Source organism: the organism of the source record quoted next, unplaced genomic scaffold (assembly GCF_019419815.1).
Source record: "Pyrus x bretschneideri cultivar Hongxiangsu unplaced genomic scaffold, Pyrus_bretschneideri_v1 Contig6, whole genome shotgun sequence".
Classification (NCBI taxonomy): Eukaryota; Viridiplantae; Streptophyta; class Magnoliopsida; order Rosales; family Rosaceae; genus Pyrus; species Pyrus x bretschneideri.
In genome coordinates, this window is record NW_025999798.1 from 4,230,270 (window position 1) to 4,248,492 (window position 18,223).

At 39.7% G+C, this 18,223-nt stretch overlaps 4 protein-coding genes and 1 pseudogene across 4 annotated transcripts; 2 read left to right on the forward strand and 3 right to left on the reverse strand.

The window, feature by feature from the left end:
- The first annotated feature begins 741 nt into the window (after nucleotides 1-741).
- On the forward strand, nucleotides 742-3,540 carry LOC125471651 (annotated as a pseudogene).
- A 1,050-nt stretch (nucleotides 3,541-4,590) lies between these two features.
- LOC125471355 (DNA polymerase alpha subunit B-like) lies at nucleotides 4,591-8,840 on the forward strand. Its single transcript, XM_048571679.1, has 16 exons — nucleotides 4,591-4,766; nucleotides 4,855-4,930; nucleotides 5,147-5,278; nucleotides 5,421-5,781; nucleotides 5,868-5,963; nucleotides 6,067-6,146; nucleotides 6,417-6,492; nucleotides 6,592-6,768; nucleotides 6,922-7,026; nucleotides 7,124-7,219; nucleotides 7,312-7,404; nucleotides 7,525-7,563; nucleotides 7,657-7,698; nucleotides 7,990-8,120; nucleotides 8,232-8,358; nucleotides 8,537-8,840. The coding sequence occupies exons 1-16, from the start codon at nucleotides 4,691-4,693 to the stop codon at nucleotides 8,693-8,695; spliced, it is 1,866 nt and encodes a 621-aa protein (XP_048427636.1). The 5' UTR covers nucleotides 4,591-4,690; the 3' UTR covers nucleotides 8,696-8,840.
- A 377-nt stretch (nucleotides 8,841-9,217) lies between these two features.
- On the reverse strand, nucleotides 9,218-10,352 carry LOC125471358 (TLC domain-containing protein At5g14285-like). The gene has a single exon (XM_048571681.1). The coding sequence runs from the start codon at nucleotides 10,051-10,053 to the stop codon at nucleotides 9,316-9,318; it is 738 nt and encodes a 245-aa protein (XP_048427638.1). The 5' UTR covers nucleotides 10,054-10,352; the 3' UTR covers nucleotides 9,218-9,315.
- A 533-nt stretch (nucleotides 10,353-10,885) lies between these two features.
- On the reverse strand, nucleotides 10,886-13,743 carry LOC125471356 (3-oxoacyl-[acyl-carrier-protein] reductase 4-like). Its single transcript, XM_048571680.1, has 11 exons — nucleotides 13,378-13,743; nucleotides 13,064-13,209; nucleotides 12,918-12,971; nucleotides 12,724-12,804; nucleotides 12,591-12,636; nucleotides 12,417-12,511; nucleotides 12,301-12,333; nucleotides 12,085-12,219; nucleotides 11,879-11,972; nucleotides 11,700-11,782; nucleotides 10,886-11,199 (listed from the first exon to the last, which is right to left on the reverse strand). Exons 1-11 carry the CDS (start codon nucleotides 13,550-13,552, stop codon nucleotides 11,167-11,169), a joined length of 975 nt encoding a protein of 324 aa, XP_048427637.1. The 5' UTR covers nucleotides 13,553-13,743; the 3' UTR covers nucleotides 10,886-11,166.
- A 696-nt stretch (nucleotides 13,744-14,439) lies between these two features.
- LOC125471359 (protein Iojap-related, mitochondrial-like) lies at nucleotides 14,440-16,701 on the reverse strand. Its single transcript, XM_048571682.1, has 4 exons — nucleotides 16,305-16,701; nucleotides 15,918-16,005; nucleotides 15,409-15,506; nucleotides 14,440-14,727 (listed from the first exon to the last, which is right to left on the reverse strand). Exons 1-4 carry the CDS (start codon nucleotides 16,584-16,586, stop codon nucleotides 14,653-14,655), a joined length of 543 nt encoding a protein of 180 aa, XP_048427639.1. The 5' UTR covers nucleotides 16,587-16,701; the 3' UTR covers nucleotides 14,440-14,652.
- Between the last annotated feature and the right edge of the window lie 1,522 nt (nucleotides 16,702-18,223).

Sequence of the window (18,223 nt, forward strand, 5' to 3'; positions counted from 1 at the left end):
AATTTGATTTCTTAGTTTGCTGTAACATGATGTGTACTTGATACACCGGCCAGAATTCCTCTTTACAGGAGTCATCTGCCAGAAGAAATTTCGTACGGCATTCAACTTTCTTCTCTTTTTCCATTTTTCAGTTACCCAAATTTCCCAAATTACAAATAGGAGGATGCAAAGTCAATGCGGAACTCAAAGTTCGCTCTCGACATGACACGTTGACATAAGTTATGTCCTAGCTATTAAACATAAACGAAAAATGAGTTAGGGTTATGATTGGTTAGCGGTTTAGATTATGATAGATTGTGGATTCGACCTATTCGAAAAATATCTTAATAACAATAAAATAAATAAATAAATAAAAGAGTTGAGATCACCAAAATAATGCCACCGATAAGCATAGTATGTGGATGGGATGCCCTAGAGAGATAGTGAGAGAGAGAGAGAGAGAGAAATGTGGGAGCCTGTCTTAAAGACAAGGACATGGTCCCCCTGGAACCATGTTTGAAGGGTCTCAGAGGTCAAGTCCCCCCAGGAGTTTGGAGACCGTTAGGCTGGAGGGACTTAGGGTTGGCTTTCACAGGTAATTTTACATTTGAACCCTCTGGAGTTTACGGCAAGAGCAAGTTGTCAAGGACTAGGAGTGAGAAAATGGGGGCTTGGTGGTAATTTTCCATACTGTCATCCAGATCAAAGACTCCCCCTAAACGGAAGGCTTTCCTTTTCCTAATCTGGCCAACGCGTTTGCTATTTTGGGCATTCTTGCATTCTACTGACTAGTATATAAACAAAGGTCATGGCTTTGTGTAAGTTATGCTATCATCGTCCCATTTTTCTGCCATTTATGAGTTCGATCTGTTGGTGAGAAGAGAGAGAGAGAGAGAAAGAGACAGAGAGAGAGTGAGAGAGAGAATGGCAGAATCATCGATGGAAGCCGAAGAGGCGAGGCAGAAGAAAATTGAGGATTGGCTTCCGGTCACTTCTGCTAGGAACGCCAAATGGTGGTACTCGGCTTTCCACAATGTCACTGCCATGGTTGGGGCTGGTGTCCTCAGCCTTCCGTATGCCATGTCTGAGCTTGGATGGTATGTATATGTCTATACGTTCGTTTCATGGCAAGTTATTTTCGCTAACCTTTGGACCGAATAAATCAGAGGAAAATCAAGGGGCAGAAACAAGAAAATGAGTGCACGAGGAGAAAACGGGAGTGTGAACATCACTAAACTACCCTTTGTTTTGTTTTGTCACTTTCATTCCCATAATTTGATTAGGAATCTTGGAATTAACATCCGCAGTGTAGCGATTCTGGCACTCCTCATTTAGCCATATCCATTCCAAATTGAATGTTACAAAGTTACAATTTTTGTATATGATCTCTTTCTGCCAATTTCAAACAGAATTTTGATTCCTAACAAAATTAAATGGGGTTTTCCATTTTTGGGAAATTAAAATCACAGGGGTCCTGGTGTGGCTGTCATGCTTCTGTCATGGATCATCACCCTATACACGCTATGGCAAATGGTTGAGATGCATGAAATGGTGCCGGGGAAGCGGTTCGATAGGTACCACGAGCTGGGACAGCATGCCTTTGGGGAGAAGCTGGGGCTCTGGGTTGTGGTACCCCAACAGCTAGTTGTGGAAGTTGGTGTCAATATTGTCTATATGGTCACAGGAGGAAAATCATTGAAGAAGTTCCATGATGTGATTTGCCCTAGCTGCAAAGACATCAAACTCACCTTATGGATTTTTATTTTTGCTTCTGTCCACTTTGTTATCTCCCACCTCCCCAACTTAAACTCCGTCTCTGGTATCTCACTTGCCGCTGCAGTCATGTCCTTGAGGTAATTAATTAAATCCCCCAATTAGTATCGTTAATTCTAGAGATTTCTTGATTCCCAAGTAATGCTATCGAGACCAATTACAAACCAAATTCCCAAAATTTTATAATTCGAACTGAAGTGGACAGTGTTTTGCTTGTTCGTATGTATACGTAGGTTTATTCAAACGCTACTGCGCACAATCATTTGGCCTTGACAAAAATTTTGGGTTACTTTTTCTTGTGATCCGATTTCTTACCATTCCTGTGTTGGATCTTGTTTGTGATCATATGCAGTTACTCAACGATTGCATGGGGAGCTGCCATACACAGGGGGAAGGCACCGGATGTGGACTACAGCTACAAAGCTAAATCCAATTCCGGAGCTGTCTTCAACTTCTTTAGTGGTTTGGGAGAGATAGCATTTGCCTATGCCGGCCACAATGTCGTTTTGGAGATCCAAGCAACGATTCCTTCCACACCCGAGAAGCCTTCCAAGGGACCAATGTGGAAAGGAGTGATTGTGGCATACATTGTGGTGGCTTTGTGCTACTTCCCTGTTTCTTTTGTTGGCTACTATATTTACGGAAACACTGTTGAAGACAACGTCCTCATCTCACTCGAAAAACCTGTCTGGCTAATTGCAGCGGCTAACATGTTTGTTGTGATCCATGTCATTGGAAGCTACCAAGTTTTCGCAATGGGAGTTTTTGACATGGTTGAAACTTTTCTCGTCACGAAAATGAACTTTGAGCCTTCTTTCATCCTTCGCTTCGTTACTCGCACGACATATGTTGGTACGTGAATTGAGTTAGCTTACAATTCTCCTCACTACTGCAAAGTGCTTTCCTGATTTGCATGCTAATTTTCAGTACTGACCATATAATGTGTTCTTAATTTGGAAGCATTTACCATGGTCGTCGGTATGGCCATCCCTTTCTTTGGTGGCCTTCTCGGATTCTTTGGAGGATTTGCTTTTGCCCCAACTACATACTTCGTAAGAAAATTAAAGGATTGAATGCTCTCATTTTCCCTACATAAACACACACACACGTACCCTTTTTCCTTCCTCAGGTTTGCGAATTTGCAGTAACGCTTCGATAACATGTCAAATAGAGCTTAACTTTCCAATGCTGCTCTTAATCTGCAGCTTCCCTGCATCATGTGGCTCGCCATCTACAAACCGAGAGTTTTCAGTCTATCTTGGTTCATAAACTGGGTATGCTGCGCTTTCTTTTGCTTCGATTACTTGTTCTTCGGGCTCACTCATAGTGCTGACTTATAGTTTTATTTCAGATATGCATTATACTGGGAGTTACCCTGATGATTCTAGCACCCATCGGTGCCCTACGGAGTATCATCTTGCAAGCGAAAACCTACGAATTCTTCTCTTAAATTGCAAATTTTACCCGCAGCAAAACATTCATCTCTACTCATATTCAAAGCTCAAAGTTAGACAGATATGATCACTGTTGCTTGACCACTAAGGCAACCCTTCAGCGTTTCTAGATTAACTGACTTTTGGTACCGTCCGACGATCACTATGGGATTTGAGACAAGGGCGACCTCCTCTTGGAGAGTTCTTGCAGAATAATCATGTCCAAATAGTATTTGTTTAATTCGTTAATCGTTTATGTCAACACAACACTATGAAAAAAAAAAAAAAAGAAAAAAAAAAAGGGAATTAGATTACTTGGTATGCAAGCATTGTTCAACGTGCAGTAGAGATATTTCCACAATCATCTCCATTTACAGATTTTTTTTAATTTTTTTTTTTTAAATCAAACCAAAAAAATTTAAAATAACATTCCGAATTAAAAGTCGCACAAACAACTTAAAAACATACATATATAGCATGATATATGTATCCAATCTACGTAAAAGAACTAAGACCTTAAATTAACCTATGAAGCTTAAACCATTACTACTACCACGAATCAAAGTCAGGCAGCCATAGAGCTCACTGCATCTAACCAAGAAGGAAGATGTAGAACAATGGCGGATTTGGAGAAGGTTCAATCTTTAGTGATCCAATAGCGCATAATAGCGGAAATGAAATTTTCAGATAAAGGGTTTTGAGAGAATGATTGAAATGGGGAATGATACAAGAAGTGAAAATTTCAGATAGAGGATTTTGACAGAATGATTGAAATGAGGAATGATAAAACAAGTGATGGAGGTATTCGGAGCATGACTAAGATCAAGTCATCACAAAGAACTTGTAATGTCTATGACTAAAATCACACATAATGTTACTTATTTAAGCATTACGAGTTATAATTGCACAAATGAATATTTTTTTTTTCTTTTAAAAAGGAGATCAGCTAGTGGCTTTGCAACGACAATCCACCATTCCAGGGGCTGACAAGAATCATAGAGGTATTTTAACATTTTCTTGATCACCAGGCCAAGAATTGAACCCAAAACATGCCGTGTAGAATACGAACTTGAAATTCCCCTCCGACCACTGAACCATCCGGTGATGATTGGATAATGTTAATAGAAATGCACACGTTATGGCTTGGGTGAGGTAACCCCACATTACGTTCATAAGAAGGATTTCAACTAGAGTTGGGCATTTTTTGGGGTGAATATAGCTCGGCTTACTAATGCCAATGTTTACAGGTGGGCTTTTTCGCTTTGGCCCAAATTGTACCAAAAGACGGAACAATTAGTCTGAAATTATGAACGACATGTCGTTGCAGTCATGAGACGTGGGAATCGACAATAAAAAAAGGGCATTATAGGAAATAAAGAACAGTTTTACCCACCAAAAATCTCAATCTTCCCGCCATTTCTCTGCAACTCCCAGAGTGGCAGCTTCTGAAACCCTAGAGAGAGAGAGAGAGAGAGAGAGAGAGAGAGAGAACCAGAGCGCGCAACATGGAAGGCCAAATCAAAGAGGAGTTCAGCAGCAGCGGTTTCACTTTCGACGACGAAAAGGAAATCCTAAAGAAATGTAAGATCTTTCGCATTTTTGTTCCCAATTGAATTCAATCCCTAATTTTTACAAAAGAGTGCGTATTGATGGCTCAATTGTCGATTAGGTGCTACATTCTGCATAAATTTGAGTCTTTCGCCTTCCGATCTCGTTACGAGCTGGGAAATTTACTACCTCAACAGGTTCATTTCTCTCCCAATTTCCCCCAATTTACGATTTTTACTAAAACGTTTGGAGTGATTCAGTTTTGTATCTGAGGCTATATTTTTGTTATGGTCGCTGACTCAACAGAGAAAGTGATTAATTTTTGTACAGACTTGTGTTGCCAATTTTTTTCTTTTTTTGGTGATTAACTTGTGTTGCCAATTATAATCGGCTAAATTTTGATTTTGGGACAGGCAAATGAATGGAACGGTGGTACACGATGTGGAAATGGATGGGTTTTTAGGGTATTTGCAAGAACAGAAGAAAGTAGCCATCGATGAACCAGAGCCCAATCTGCATATCTACTCAAGCAGAGATGTGGACATGTGAGCACAATATATGGTTTTTTCACTTTTCTGTTTATATCTGTAGTTGTTTGTGTGTTTGTGGTGGCTTGAATTATTGTAGATATGGGGTTATTGTGACTCTAGTTTCAAAATTCAGTATTTGACAAGAAACTGCGTGCAGGATTCTGAATGATGAGTATGTAGATATAAAGGACGAGGTTCCTAGCACTCCACCATCTGAATCTCAGAACCATTACTCAGAGACGTCTGACTCAATGCCACAAACAATTGGGAGTGTTCCTTCTTCTGGAAAACCATCAAGACTTGTAACTCCCTTTGGGCGACGAACAGACAAGTTTGTTGTGAAATTCAGCATCAATAATAAGCCAAATATAGAGAATGGGGAGAAGGAAGGTAATGAGAATCCTGGGGATGATGAATTCATCAGGAAGGTTAAACCTGGAAAGAGGTGTTCTTTAGTAATCCATGGTTCAGGACCTGAAATAGGTTGTAGGTTTATGTACGATAAAATTGAAGATAGGGTAAGTGAAACTTATTATAGTATGTTGATCTTAACCTCCATATATAATTATATATTCTGAACTAACTTAATCTTTTGCTGATTTAGTTTAACGCACTTGAAAACCGAATTCGAAAGTATGCAACTGCATTAGTTTCATCTGGCCAGTATGAGGAACCGCTGGACCCTACAGTTTCATCTCAGGTATGGTACCTCCCCCTCCCCTGATAGTGGGAAGGTGTTTTGGAAACTCAACCTCTGCAAGTCATCCTGAAGCTGTTGATGATGTAAACTTGTTTTGTTTCAGAAAATTATATTTACTGCTGGCATGATCTGTTGTGATGGAGAGGGCCATTTGAACGACAAATCCACCTTGTTGCAGTGCAGGTAGAAAGTCCTGGACGCTCCTTTATACTCTTCATGTGAAACAGTTTACTAACATCCAAATAGGGAAAGCAATCCTTGCATATGTTTAGCTATTAAACAATAGTGTCTGAGGATCTTAGCCTTCCCTCAGGCAACACTCTTGGAAAGGACTTGTTAAATGTGAAGCACAACTACCTATGTTTTACTTCTGTACACAGCTGAGAGACTTCTGTTAATCTATAGTTTTTTCTTTAGATAAGGTTTTTATCTTTCCCTTTCAATCTTTGACAGTGCAGAGCATTCTGGAGGCCAACGTGTTCGTATGGAATTACAACATTTGAGCCAATTTTCAATCTTTCCAGGCCAGGTATGGAAATTGGACATGAAAGACATAGAACCATGGTCAGATTTTAAAGTTTGAAATACTGTAGTCTAAATCTAACATGGAAGGATTGCATTCCTGCAGATAGTAGGTTTTGAAGGGACCAATCCTAGTGGACACTGCTTCATTGCTTCAAAATTGATAGATTCGGTCCCTTTACCTGTTGCTGCTGATGCAAACTTGCCTCCTGCTAAAAAGCAAGCTTTGGATCAGGAGATTTTGCCAACTGATCAGTCCATTAAACAACTAGAGCTATCAGTGGTATGCAAGCTTTTAGTCTATGTTACTTGATGAGGGGCAACTGTGGACATTATTGGCTTATTAATTACTGCTGTTTTTTTTCCTAACTTTTCATAATTTCGTGCAAGTTTGTTTATCAGTGTTTGGTAGCCTATAATTTCTGTATTTAAACAGATCATCGCATCAGGTCCGTTTACCACAACAGACAACTTATTGTTTGAGCCTCTGAAAGAGCTTCTAGCATATGCAAGCAAAAAGCTGCCTCAGTTGCTTATATTGGTGAGTACCAACTTTTCTTGAATTGAATTTTTCTTCAACAAGATTATACTGCTTGAACCATTCATGTTGTTTACAAACTGAATTTTTTTTTTCTCAGCTAGGACCATTTATTGATTCTGAACATCCAGAAATTAAGAAAGGAACAGTCGACAGGAGCTTTGATGAAATATTCCAAACTGAGATTCTGAGAAAGGTTTGTTCTCAGAGCGTTGTGTAATAGTTGTGCTGAAGAACTCTGTCTATGTGTTGGTTTTCATGCCCTTTTTCGTTTTATCTTATTTTCAGTTGCAAGATCATGTTGAATACATGGGTTCACATGCACGCGTTGTTCTTGTACCATCTATACGGGATGCTAACCACGATTTTGTTTTCCCTCAGGTAATGTTACTTTTGAGTAAAAGTAGTATATATCTGTTTAATTTGCTTACCTTTTTTTTTTGGGTAAATAATTTGTATACAATTGAGATGATAATAGAATGTAATATCTCGGTTGTGCAGCCTGCCTTTGATATTCATCCACCTGATCTTAAGCATCAGGTACATGTTTGTAGATTTCGATCTTTCATCATTCAGAACACATTAATTTTCTGCAGTTATGCTTACTAAAGTGATATTACCATTCGTACTCAGATAACCAGTCTCACAAATCCAGGGATTTTCGAGGCAGATCAGGTAAAATGACCACCTCTGTAAATTTGCTAAAATGAGTGCTGATGCTAGAATTATCAGTTTGGTAGTCCAAAATTTTATTATCTGAAGGGCTTGGATTCTAATTTAGCAGACAAGGTTGGCCAACAGAGATGGATTGGCAAACAAATGAACTGTAACTTGATTGAGCTCTATCCATGACCATTTTATATTATCTATCGGCGTTACAAATCTTTCGATCCCTTCTTTAGTTGCATTGATAAGCCAAAGTATGATATGATATGGACAAAGTTTTCATCCACATTCTGGTTTCAGGTCAAGATAGGTTGCTGCTCTCTGGATGTTCTCAAACACCTTAGTGCAGAAGAGATTTCGCGTGTTCCTAAGGGTGGAAAAACCAGTGACCGCATGAGTAGACTTGCAAACCATATAATTAGCCAACGCAGGCACGTCCTAATCTCTTAGAAGTTCTAGCGCATGATGGTAGTAGGTCTATATGGTTTGAGGGGCTCTACTATCTGATATTCTAAACTTATTTTGCAATTTTTTTGGGACAGCTTTTATCCTCTGTATCCACCAGCAGAAGACACTCCATTGGATTTTTCGCTTGCTCCCGAAGCTCTAAACATCTCATTGATCCCAGATATTCTTATCTTACCCTCTGACATGAAGTATTTTGTGAAGGTAAATGGTTATTCCAATTTCAATGTCAAAGCAATTCCAATAAGTCGTACAGAAAGGTGCACCTCACCTCGCGCCGATAGAGATTGGGTTTTAAATTTTGCGACCGAGAGATATGTAACCAAGATGTTGAAATGTTTGCCTACAGAAGCTAACGGGGATTTTACTTTTTTGAGTATAGGTACTGAACCTAGGCGAAAGAGGTGAAGAGAAAGATCAGGTTAAATGCATTTGTGTCAATCCGGGAAGACTTGCCAAGGGAGAAGGAGGAGGTACTTTCGTCGAGCTTGAGTACTACGGTAATCCTGACACAACGAATGCTTCGATTGTAAGCATATAAACATCGGATTTAAGTTAAATTTGTTGCAACTTGTACTCAATTTGCAGTAAGTTTCAAAAAGCTCCATAGGCTAGCGTCGATTGCACGTCATTTATGTGCTTTGTAACGACTGATGGTGATAAATTTATGGTGCATTTCATGCAAATATTAGTCACACTCTGTGATAGGCTCCCCAAGGAAGAATCAAACTCATGCGCGTAGGCTTTAAGAGTCGATGTGAGACCCTGATAGGAAGTTTGGACCCTTCTCCATAAATGACAACCAATAAGCGAAGACCAGCCTGTCTAATGTAACAGGGATTCCGTGCTGATAGTATTCTAAGCTAATTACACATTATCATATAAGAAATTAAAAAGCATTATTATCTCTGATTGGTTCGTGTTGAAGTTCTCAACTAGCCCCCTTAGTTGATATGATTCTTGATTTTTAGGGCGTTTTAAACTTCGTCTGTATTACTGAACACACAAAAATTTAAGTATTGGAATCGTTTTAATACCCATGTTTCAGTAAACCGCAGAGAAGTCGAGAATCATAACGGTTCCAATTTTGATTTATGTATTTACATTTAGGGATACATACAAATACAATTAGCAAATTACAGAGCATCCTTCAAGGCATTTCTACCTCTTTTTCTTTTGCACTTTGTTTTTGCACCAATCAATCCAAAGATTCAATACCCACAAAATACTAAGACAAATGGCAACTGAAATCACAACCATCCAAGAAACCCATGCCCATCTGGGGATCACGGGGTCAGCCGCTCCGCTCACATAGAACACCCCCATCTTGTACATGAACATTGGCCCTAAAATCCCTCTAAAAACACTGTACAAGGCATAGAATCTAGGGGACAAAAAGTCGTACAATTTGGCGGCGGCGGGCGAATCGGCCCTCCGAAAACCGGCGAGGGTCCAGGCGTTCTGGCAGCCGCTGGTGATCTCAGCAAGGAGGAGAAGAACAAGGATGGCGTGGGCCCCGTGGCGGACGACGTAACGGCAGGTGGTGAAGACGTAGAGGGTGGCGAGGTGGTGGAGGATGAAGAGGACGTCGTTGGGGAAGAAGAGGAGGTAGTGGAGGAGGTCGAGGGAGAAGTAGGCGACGCTGAATTCGAGCACGGTGTTTTGGGTGGGGGTGTTGGGGGAGGCGAAGGTGGTGGCTTTGTGGCTGCGGAGGATTGCGTGGGCGGCCATGGCGGCAGCGGCGGTGCCGTGGGATAGAGAGATGAGGCAGCTTGATGCTTCTGGTCGGTGTTTTGGGCCCCAGTTGCGGAAGAGTAGGAAGTATGCAGATAGGTAGATGAGGAGAAAAATGGAGAAGAAAGTGGGAAGTGTTGGGGAGGGAAGAATTGAGGTCTCCATGGAAATTAAAAACCAGTTGCAGAGAAGGGGGAGAGAGAGAGAGAGAAGCTGAGTGGATAGAAGGTTACTTACCAGCTTTTGAAGATGATGAGTGAGAAAGCTTTAAAGTGAGAGGTCTGGTGGTGGACCGGCATTAAACAGAATCCTAATCATATTATAATTTTGTTTAACTCTACTTGATTCAAGAAAATTTAATATTCAAGGTAAATATATGTTGTTTGTCAAAAGTAAATTTTACCTTGAATATTATATATTTATATGTAGATTAGAATTTAAGAGGGGTCCAAAGTCCAATGTCTAATTACTTTATATGTAATTTTATTTTACAATTTATGCATAATATAAATATATAATTATGTTTTTTTTTTTTTTTTAATATAAGAGAACACTTATTTATTCTAAATATAATAAATTTGTTTAAATCTAGCTGAGTCTCTAAAAAAATAATAAAATAATGGCTATTTAAACATGAAAGTCAATGAATACAAGTTTAATGGATTTCTACTCACTTTCGACGGCAGTCGATTATTCGGATGTCAATTTTTGGAATCCTAACACGTTATACTCTTATCTTTTATGCTTCCAACCAAAAAAATAAAGAATTATTCCTTTGCATCTATTTTTTCTATGGTCACTAAAGTAGAGTTGTACTATACAAACCCTCGATTCCAATTGCTGGCTTAACAACAAGGGAAGTTTATCGCTACGCGGTATCCCGATTTAATTATATCAGGTCATGCGGAGAAAAAACATACGTACAATGCAATGTTACTAGTCTAGATGCCGGTAAATATACGGAGTGCATAGTTTTGGAGGCAATACATCCTCGGAATTCGGTGTCACAACATAATCGATTTTACCAAACACATTCCACAAACAGTGTCATTTTACAGAGATTTTTTAGTGCCATTAACAAGCTAAAACTGAAATTCTATCAAAACTTGCAATAAAATTTATTGTAGAACTAACTTAAAGCAAAAGATTTGTAACTTGTTGAGCTTTCATTTAAGTTCTTACTGTCATAGTAGAAACCACTGAATCCATCTCGTATAATCCGAACCCTGAAGCTCAAAGGCTGTAATACACTTCTCCGAGGCTGGCGGTAGAGTAGACCTACATCACCATCCCTCCATCAATGGTGAGTACCTGCAAGAACAGCATCGTTAAATAAATTTCAAGAAAGGTTTCTAATAAACTGCCCTACAAAAGTTCCTTAATTGCAACATAGTCACCACAATACGCACTACTGCCGTCGTGATCTAGGGTCACTTGTCCAAAATGTGATACACTTCTATTCTAATTAGTTTTGATGATCCAAAAATCTCCTTCACTTATCTCTTCAATAAATCATTTTGAAGGGAAACGCAGTATGTTAATAACTAAAGAACTTCTGATATGATGTTTGAGGGAAAAGAGGCTAAACTTATCCAAAGAAAACATTTAAACTCCATCACATTCAAACTTATCACTTATAGTTAAACCATCAACTTGAGTCCAAGTCAAATCCATCATGGGTTGAAGATAGGTGGCATATACTGCATTCCTATTCTCGTTTCATAGACCATACAAGTCACATTTAAGTAACTGGCCGCAGGACTAAGGGCCAGTTACTTAAATGTGGTTAATTAAAAACAAAAAGATCATACCTGTCCGGTCATGTAACTGGCCGCTGGACTAAGGGCCAAGAATTCCACCAGTCCAGCAACTTCGTCAGGTTGGCCGTATCTTCCTGTAATCACAACCACCATGAAATAATATGAGCAATCTATTATCAGTATTATTACAAAATATCTGACTTTAATAAGTAGAGTTTCCCCAGACTCACCTAATGGGATAGTCTCTAAAATTTTCTTCTCAATGTCATCGCCTAGCTTGGCAGTCATGTCTGATGCAATAAAGCCCGGGGCAACAGCATTAACCTGAAGGAAATCCATTGTTTATTAATTATGACCCACTCCATAAAACAGCATTAATATCATCATGGGATGAGTCGATTAGTATAGCAAATATGAAAAAACATGGAGCACTCACATTGATGTGTCTGCTAGAGTACTCCTTAGCAACAGTCTTTGTCAGACCAATTACTCCTGCTTTTGCAGCACTGTAGTTGGCTTGTCCAACATTTCCAACTAGACCAACAACGGATGCTATATTGATAATCCTTCCCTGCAATAAGCATTATCCGACTGAAATAAGACATAGGAAGAAAATGGCGGGGAATCTCTTTTTGAAAGGAATGGTATTCACCTTCTTCTTCTTCATCATGATTTTAGCTGCTGCCTGAAACAAACAAGTTTAAGTTTCTCAGTTCCACATTGAAGTCAAGCAGCATTTCCATGAAAATGAAAATTCAAAGCACACACCTGGGTGCATAGATATACACCAGTAAGATTTAGATCAATGACCTCCTGCCATTGTTTTAACTTCATTCTCATCAATAGACCATCCCTGGTAATTCCTGAAATCATGGTACAAAAGTTAGACAATTGTGTTTGAAATTGGACATTACACAAAAAGTAGGTGAAGTTTGCAATAACCTGCATTGTTTATCAGTACATCAACAGTTCCCCAAGCATCAAGCGCCTGCAGATGCAAAATCATTAAGCACACCAAACTAGCATAACCATGCCAAAACAACCCAATTAATCATAAGAAGGAACATTTGCTTACTGTTTTGAGCATCGCCTCAACATCTTCTTCTTTTGAAACATCTCCTCCGAAAGTAATAGCTTGTCCACCGAACGCCTCAATCTGAAAGAACACAAAACCAAACACACATTCACTAATCATAGCACACAAATTTAGTCCAAATTTCAAGTCAAAAAGACTAATTCGTATAATTTGCATAGATGATTTGACTGTACCTCTTTGGAAACCTCCTCGGCCTCCTTTGATGACCTTGCGTAATTAACGAGGACCTGCATGCACACACAATCATCAATCATCAATTCACAATCAACAACCAAAACCCAGAATACAGAAGCAAAGAATATTACACTAAAAAACTAACCCTGCAACCAGCTTTGCCCAAAGACAGAGCAATTGCTCTGCCAATGCCTCTAGAAGCTCCGGTAACCACCACCACCGGACCCTCCACGATTTTGGCTTCCCCGGCGCTCGCTTGCTCAAGCGTCGCCACCTGAGCCCTCACGTGACCTGTCACGTGTCACCACCATCACCATCAAATTCCAGCTTTCATTTCAAATTCCAAATTTCTTACATAACACTGCCAACTGCCTTCTGATTTCTATATTCTAAATCCCTAATCAGGCTAAATCAAAACAATACGAATCGTTGTCTATAACTAATTGAAAATCGAATTACCAGAGGAAGTGGAGGAGCGCTTGGATCTGTACTGAAGCCCAATGCTCCGACCCGATCCGGCTGTGCCGCCAATCGGGGCCCATTGCTTAAACTGGCAGGCCCTGGCGTCGGCGGGAGCTCCAAATTTAACGGCGGACTTTAGAGCAACGACGTTTGATGCAGCGATGGAAGCCATGAGAGAGCTCGGGAGGATCGAAAAACGCGAAGGGAGAAGTGAGAAGCTAGAAATGCGAGGCAATGCCGTTCGGCTTTTATAAAACGAGTGCGTTTTGGTGCGGTTTTTTCTGCGTTGAAATGCTTTGGGAACTCCGGAGAGAGTCGAGACGGTTGGAAGTGGCGATGGAAACAAGGCGTCGAGTGAAGCTCGAGCTGGTTCTTAGTAGGTGGCTGCTCGGATGGACGAGTGGGGCTGCTTTTTCATTTAATTACCATGCAGCCACTGATGACAGTGATGAGGGTGTTGCTGGGAGGGGTAGGATGGTGATATTGAGGTTGAATTGAGGACTTGTGTGGGATTTTAAGACTGATGGGCAGAATAATTAGGTAACTCCGCTCAACTAATTCGACCCGGTTTATTTTTTTGTTGAAAATTTTCAGGACCAAACTTGTTGCAACGGTTTGTTGGCTCCAAATATCGTTTGGGCTTTTGGCGGTATTACGACGGAGGGCTGGGTCATAGTTTTAAGGAAGTGGACCGGATCTGGTCCACCAACTGCCTTGAATCAGGAGGACTTATGTGGTGGCGGCCCGTGGTAAGTTTTTGTCCACTTATTTTTATTTCATTAGCTCGTATGGTGGTATTCCCATACCATGTAAGAAATTTATGAAATCTGGTAATCCAAGAACAACCCAAGTACATTCCCTCCCTTAATATTGCTTGAATGAAAACTCAATACAAGATCTAAAGTACATTAAGACGGGTTCGTGCATGGGTTGAAGCTCATCCCAGCCCTACCGAGCTTCAACCCAGCCCTACCAACCCGATGTCCACCCCTGCCACAAACTTTGTGGCCCGAAAGTTAACAAAATTCGTGGCTAATTAGAAAACTGTAATAAGGACGGTTAAAGAAAGAGTTATTGCTATTAAAAATCAACCAAATCAGACGCAAGGGGCATTAAACGTCACCGATGATGTCTTCAGTGTATATGTCTGAGTTCAACACCAAGAAAATTTCAACTAGATAGACAACCACAATGTACATTTAGAACAAGCATGGAGCTTGATGATGTTAAAGATAAAATGGCAAGGGTTCTCATACATATGAAATTTGATGATTATGCCCGTTTCGTTGTCGGTTTCCTCTTGGAGTTGTTCTTGGGACGAATCTTCACAAAAGCCTTGTCCAAATCCTAAACAAATTGAAAAACAAGAAATTTAGAGGAATTTTTGCGCACAAGGACTTCGCATCTACATGAGAGTTGAGGAGATAGGTTACCAATTCGGTAATGTTAACCGAACAAATAAACAAACTATCAATAAACTAACAGAATTTTAACACGGCTGTACAACAGTTTTCCTCTAAAGTCCACGAAAAGGAAAAACAGAGGAAGAACACTGACTTCAGCCACCCATATAAGAACTTTACTTCTAGCTTTGCAATGCCAGTGAACCCTAAGAAACTAATTGACTTTAAAATTTGTAGAAATAATCTGTTAATGACAACTGATTTCAGGATGATGGTAACTACAACGATACAAGAGCGTCTTCATTTTTTATACAAGAACTTCTGAAAAGTTGATAACCTAAATTACCGCAAAAATTAGTTTAAAACCATCATGCAAATTTTCAGCCAACCAAAATCACTTTTCCATTCATCAAACTTGCTCTATGATAAAAATGAGATAAAACTGAATTCTACAGCTCACTAAGATATTTGGTTGGATCAACGTCCTTATTTCTGAAAGGGGGCTTATACCTAGTGAAAAAGTGCTCAGGTGGTCTGATCTCCCAGAAACATCATTCATAACATTTAGTGGTGCCAATTGGCATAACGAAGTAAAATATGATTCAAAGTAAGTATAGCAATTTACCTCCAATGTTTCTTTTTCCGACTTCTTCGAGGTCCAAAGAGCCTCCAAATTGTAATAAGCTCTAGCGTTCTCATCAAGAGCATGAACTATCACTTTGCCTAGAGAAACCCATTATTGAAACCCAAAAAGAAAAGAACAAACAATATGAAGGAGGCATGTAAGTACTGCGCATTCGTGGGGAACATTATTCGAAAATTATACAGAAGTCTGCAAGATTCTTATATCCTACTACTATTTGTAAGATTTCATTTTTTACACAAGGACAATAGGAAATACAAAAATGGCATTTGTCGTTCACAAATTTAGTTAAAGTGCACACTACAGAAAGTCTGAGCCCCGGTATGGCTACTGGACATTGCCATAAAAATAAAAACAATTTTTAGTCTTCCAGAACTATTGTGGTGGTGGGTTTATGCAATTGATAAAACATACCATAACAAAAGTAAATATTTAATCAAAACTATTTTTCAACAACGAAATCCGACGATCCTACAAAGTTCAGAACATACCAGAGTCAATAACAATCCACTTTCCTCCCTCTTGCCCTTCCACGCTGGGAAGCACTAACCGCTCAGCTCCTTGTTGCTTTTGCTTAGACTGCTCATATAAACACACACAAAGGCAAAGATTATTAATCGAGTTCATCATCGAAAACCAAGGCAATGAAGCCTAGTTAATCACAAAGCAGCATTCAACAGGAAAATGTAAACTCAAATTTTCTAGAGAACCAAACAGATAATAAGATTACACTCCATTTCTACCCAATCGGCAATAGACAGAAATCAACAAACCAGTACAAAAAGAAGACTCAGCGTTTCACTCTCTTCCGCTTCCCTCCGATTCTAGGCAACCAATCACAAATTAGGAATAGAAATTACAGAGAAATTCGAACCTGCCTTGTAAATTAGGGCCTGAGCAATGTTCTTGACGTGCCACGTGGACCTTCCAGTGGCAAGAACCATGAAATCGGCCCATTCGCAGTGCTTATCCGCCGGTATGACCTTCACGTCGTCGGCCTTCACGTCGCTGAGAACCTTCTCGACCTCTTGGAGATCGAGGAGGCCTCTTCCGGCGAACGTGGAGAGTTCAACTGGAAGCCCTAGCTTCCATTGTTGAAGGAGCGACGAGGAAAAAGAAGACGAGAGAGAGACTGACCGAGATCGTAGAGCCGCCAACATGGTGGTGTTAGTTGTGGCGGTGCGCTGATGCTGGTTTTGGGTTTTAGCGTTTCAGAACGTTGTGGAGTGAGTGGCGCGCAACGGCGGCGTTTCGGGATGTTGCTTCCAGAAGCGTCATCTTTAAAACCAAAACGCACCGTGTTGGCGTTAGAGCGCTTCCATAGTACGAAGGCTTAATTGGCAACTGAATCCTTCGTGGAATGGTAACCGTTTTTAATGAACAGTAATTATCTTTTACATCTCTACTCCTAAATTAAATAACCATGATAATAGACAATTAAATATTAGTATTTTTTATTTGTAATTTCAGATAGAATTTTTAACCTGTCTTGTTACGTCAGGTGTTATTATTTGAAAATACAATTTTTTGTGATAGATTTTCGATAAGATTTTTAACCAATCTCATTGTGCCACGTGTCACAATCTGTTTATAATCTTTGAGGATAGATTTCAATAAGATTTTTAACGAATCACGACGTGCCACGTGACATTATGTACAACCTAATTCTTTTTTTTTCTCCATATAACCCACCATCCATCTTAAGAAATCACACACCAAAATCAAAATATCTTAAAATCTCTATTCATATTAGTTTCTGCTTCTTTCTTACAATGTCTTCATCAATGATGTTGTGGGAAATCGATGAGCAAGAAAAATAATTGTTTAAGCAAGGGGAAGAAATGTTCAACTTCCAGGAGGGCGAAAATGAGATGGAAAAGGAAGAGGATGAGGAGCGTAGAATGAGAGATGATGAAGAAAGAAGCCAAAGAGCCTCACATTCTTGCCAAGTCATCCAAGCTATGGCTGAGATCTCCAGGCCCAACCATTCTGCAAACATTGATAGAAGCAGGCAACAACGACATTATTTTGTCCGTAACAGTGCACTTCCTAATATGTACTTTAAACGTCATTTTAGAATGCGACAACATTTGTTCAACAAAATCATGATTGCTGTTTGCAACCATGATTCTTACTTTGTGTAAAAGAATGATGTTTTTGGTGTCATAGGTCTCATTTCTGAGCAAAAAATTACTGTTGCCTTGTGGATGCTTGTATATGGAGCATCTGCAGACCAAGTGGATGAGATAGTGAGGATGGGGAAATTAACCATTCTTGAGTCCCTGATGAGGTTTTTCTCTATAATCGAATATATCTACACCAAAGAGTACCTCATGGAGACTTAGGACAATGACTTGTAAAGGTTTCTGAAGAAGGGTGAGATGTAAGGTTTTCCTTGCATGATTGGAAGAATCGATTGTATGCACTGGACCTAGAAAAACTGTCTAAGTGCATGGCAATGAGCTTATAGGACATAAAATGAGTACAAAGTATCATTTTGGAGGCGATGACATCATTTGATACATGGATTTAGCATGTTTTTTTCAGTGTTCCAGGAGCTCAATGTCCTTACCCAATTCCTAGTGTTCAACGATGTCTTGCAAGGAAAATCACCGAAAGTCACGTATTGGGTCAATGGACATAAGTACGACGGAGCATACTACTTAGCAAACGACATTTACCTAAGGTGGACATCGTTTGTCAAAACAATGTCAAGTTCGCAAAGTGAAAAGGAAAAACACTTCAGAGGCTATCATGTCACGCCTTGATCCCAATATACGTCCAAGATCGATGCATA

What these genes read in the sequence shown, in the direction of transcription:
- LOC125471355 (XM_048571679.1), top strand. Translation starts at nt 4,691, where the DNA reads ATGGAAGGCCAAATCAAAGAGGAGTTCAGCAGCAGCGGTTTCACTTTC. An exon ending in CACCTGATCTTAAGCATCAG is followed by an intron (nt 7,564 to 7,656) that starts GTACATGTTTGT and finishes ATTCGTACTCAG; the next exon opens with ATAACCAGTCTCACAAATCC. An exon ending in GGATTTTCGAGGCAGATCAG is followed by an intron (nt 7,699 to 7,989) that starts GTAAAATGACCA and finishes TTCTGGTTTCAG; the next exon opens with GTCAAGATAGGTTGCTGCTC.
- LOC125471358 (XM_048571681.1), bottom strand. Translation starts at nt 10,053, where the DNA reads ATGGAGACCTCAATTCTTCCCTCCCCAACACTTCCCACTTTCTTCTCC.
- LOC125471356 (XM_048571680.1), bottom strand. Translation starts at nt 13,552, where the DNA reads ATGGCTTCCATCGCTGCATCAAACGTCGTTGCTCTAAAGTCCGCCGTT. An exon ending in GTGTATATCTATGCACCCAG is followed by an intron (nt 12,334 to 12,416) that starts GTGTGTGCTTTG and finishes TGTTTGTTTCAG; the next exon opens with GCAGCAGCTAAAATCATGAT. An exon ending in CCAGTTACATGACCGGACAG is followed by an intron (nt 11,200 to 11,699) that starts GTATGATCTTTT and finishes CTGTTCTTGCAG; the next exon opens with GTACTCACCATTGATGGAGG.
- LOC125471359 (XM_048571682.1), bottom strand. Translation starts at nt 16,586, where the DNA reads ATGTTGGCGGCTCTACGATCTCGGTCAGTCTCTCTCTCGTCTTCTTTT. An exon ending in CTCAGGCCCTAATTTACAAG is followed by an intron (nt 16,006 to 16,304) that starts GCAGGTTCGAAT and finishes TTATATGAGCAG; the next exon opens with TCTAAGCAAAAGCAACAAGG. An exon ending in CGGAAAAAGAAACATTGGAG is followed by an intron (nt 14,728 to 15,408) that starts GTAAATTGCTAT and finishes CAATTTGTTTAG; the next exon opens with GATTTGGACAAGGCTTTTGT.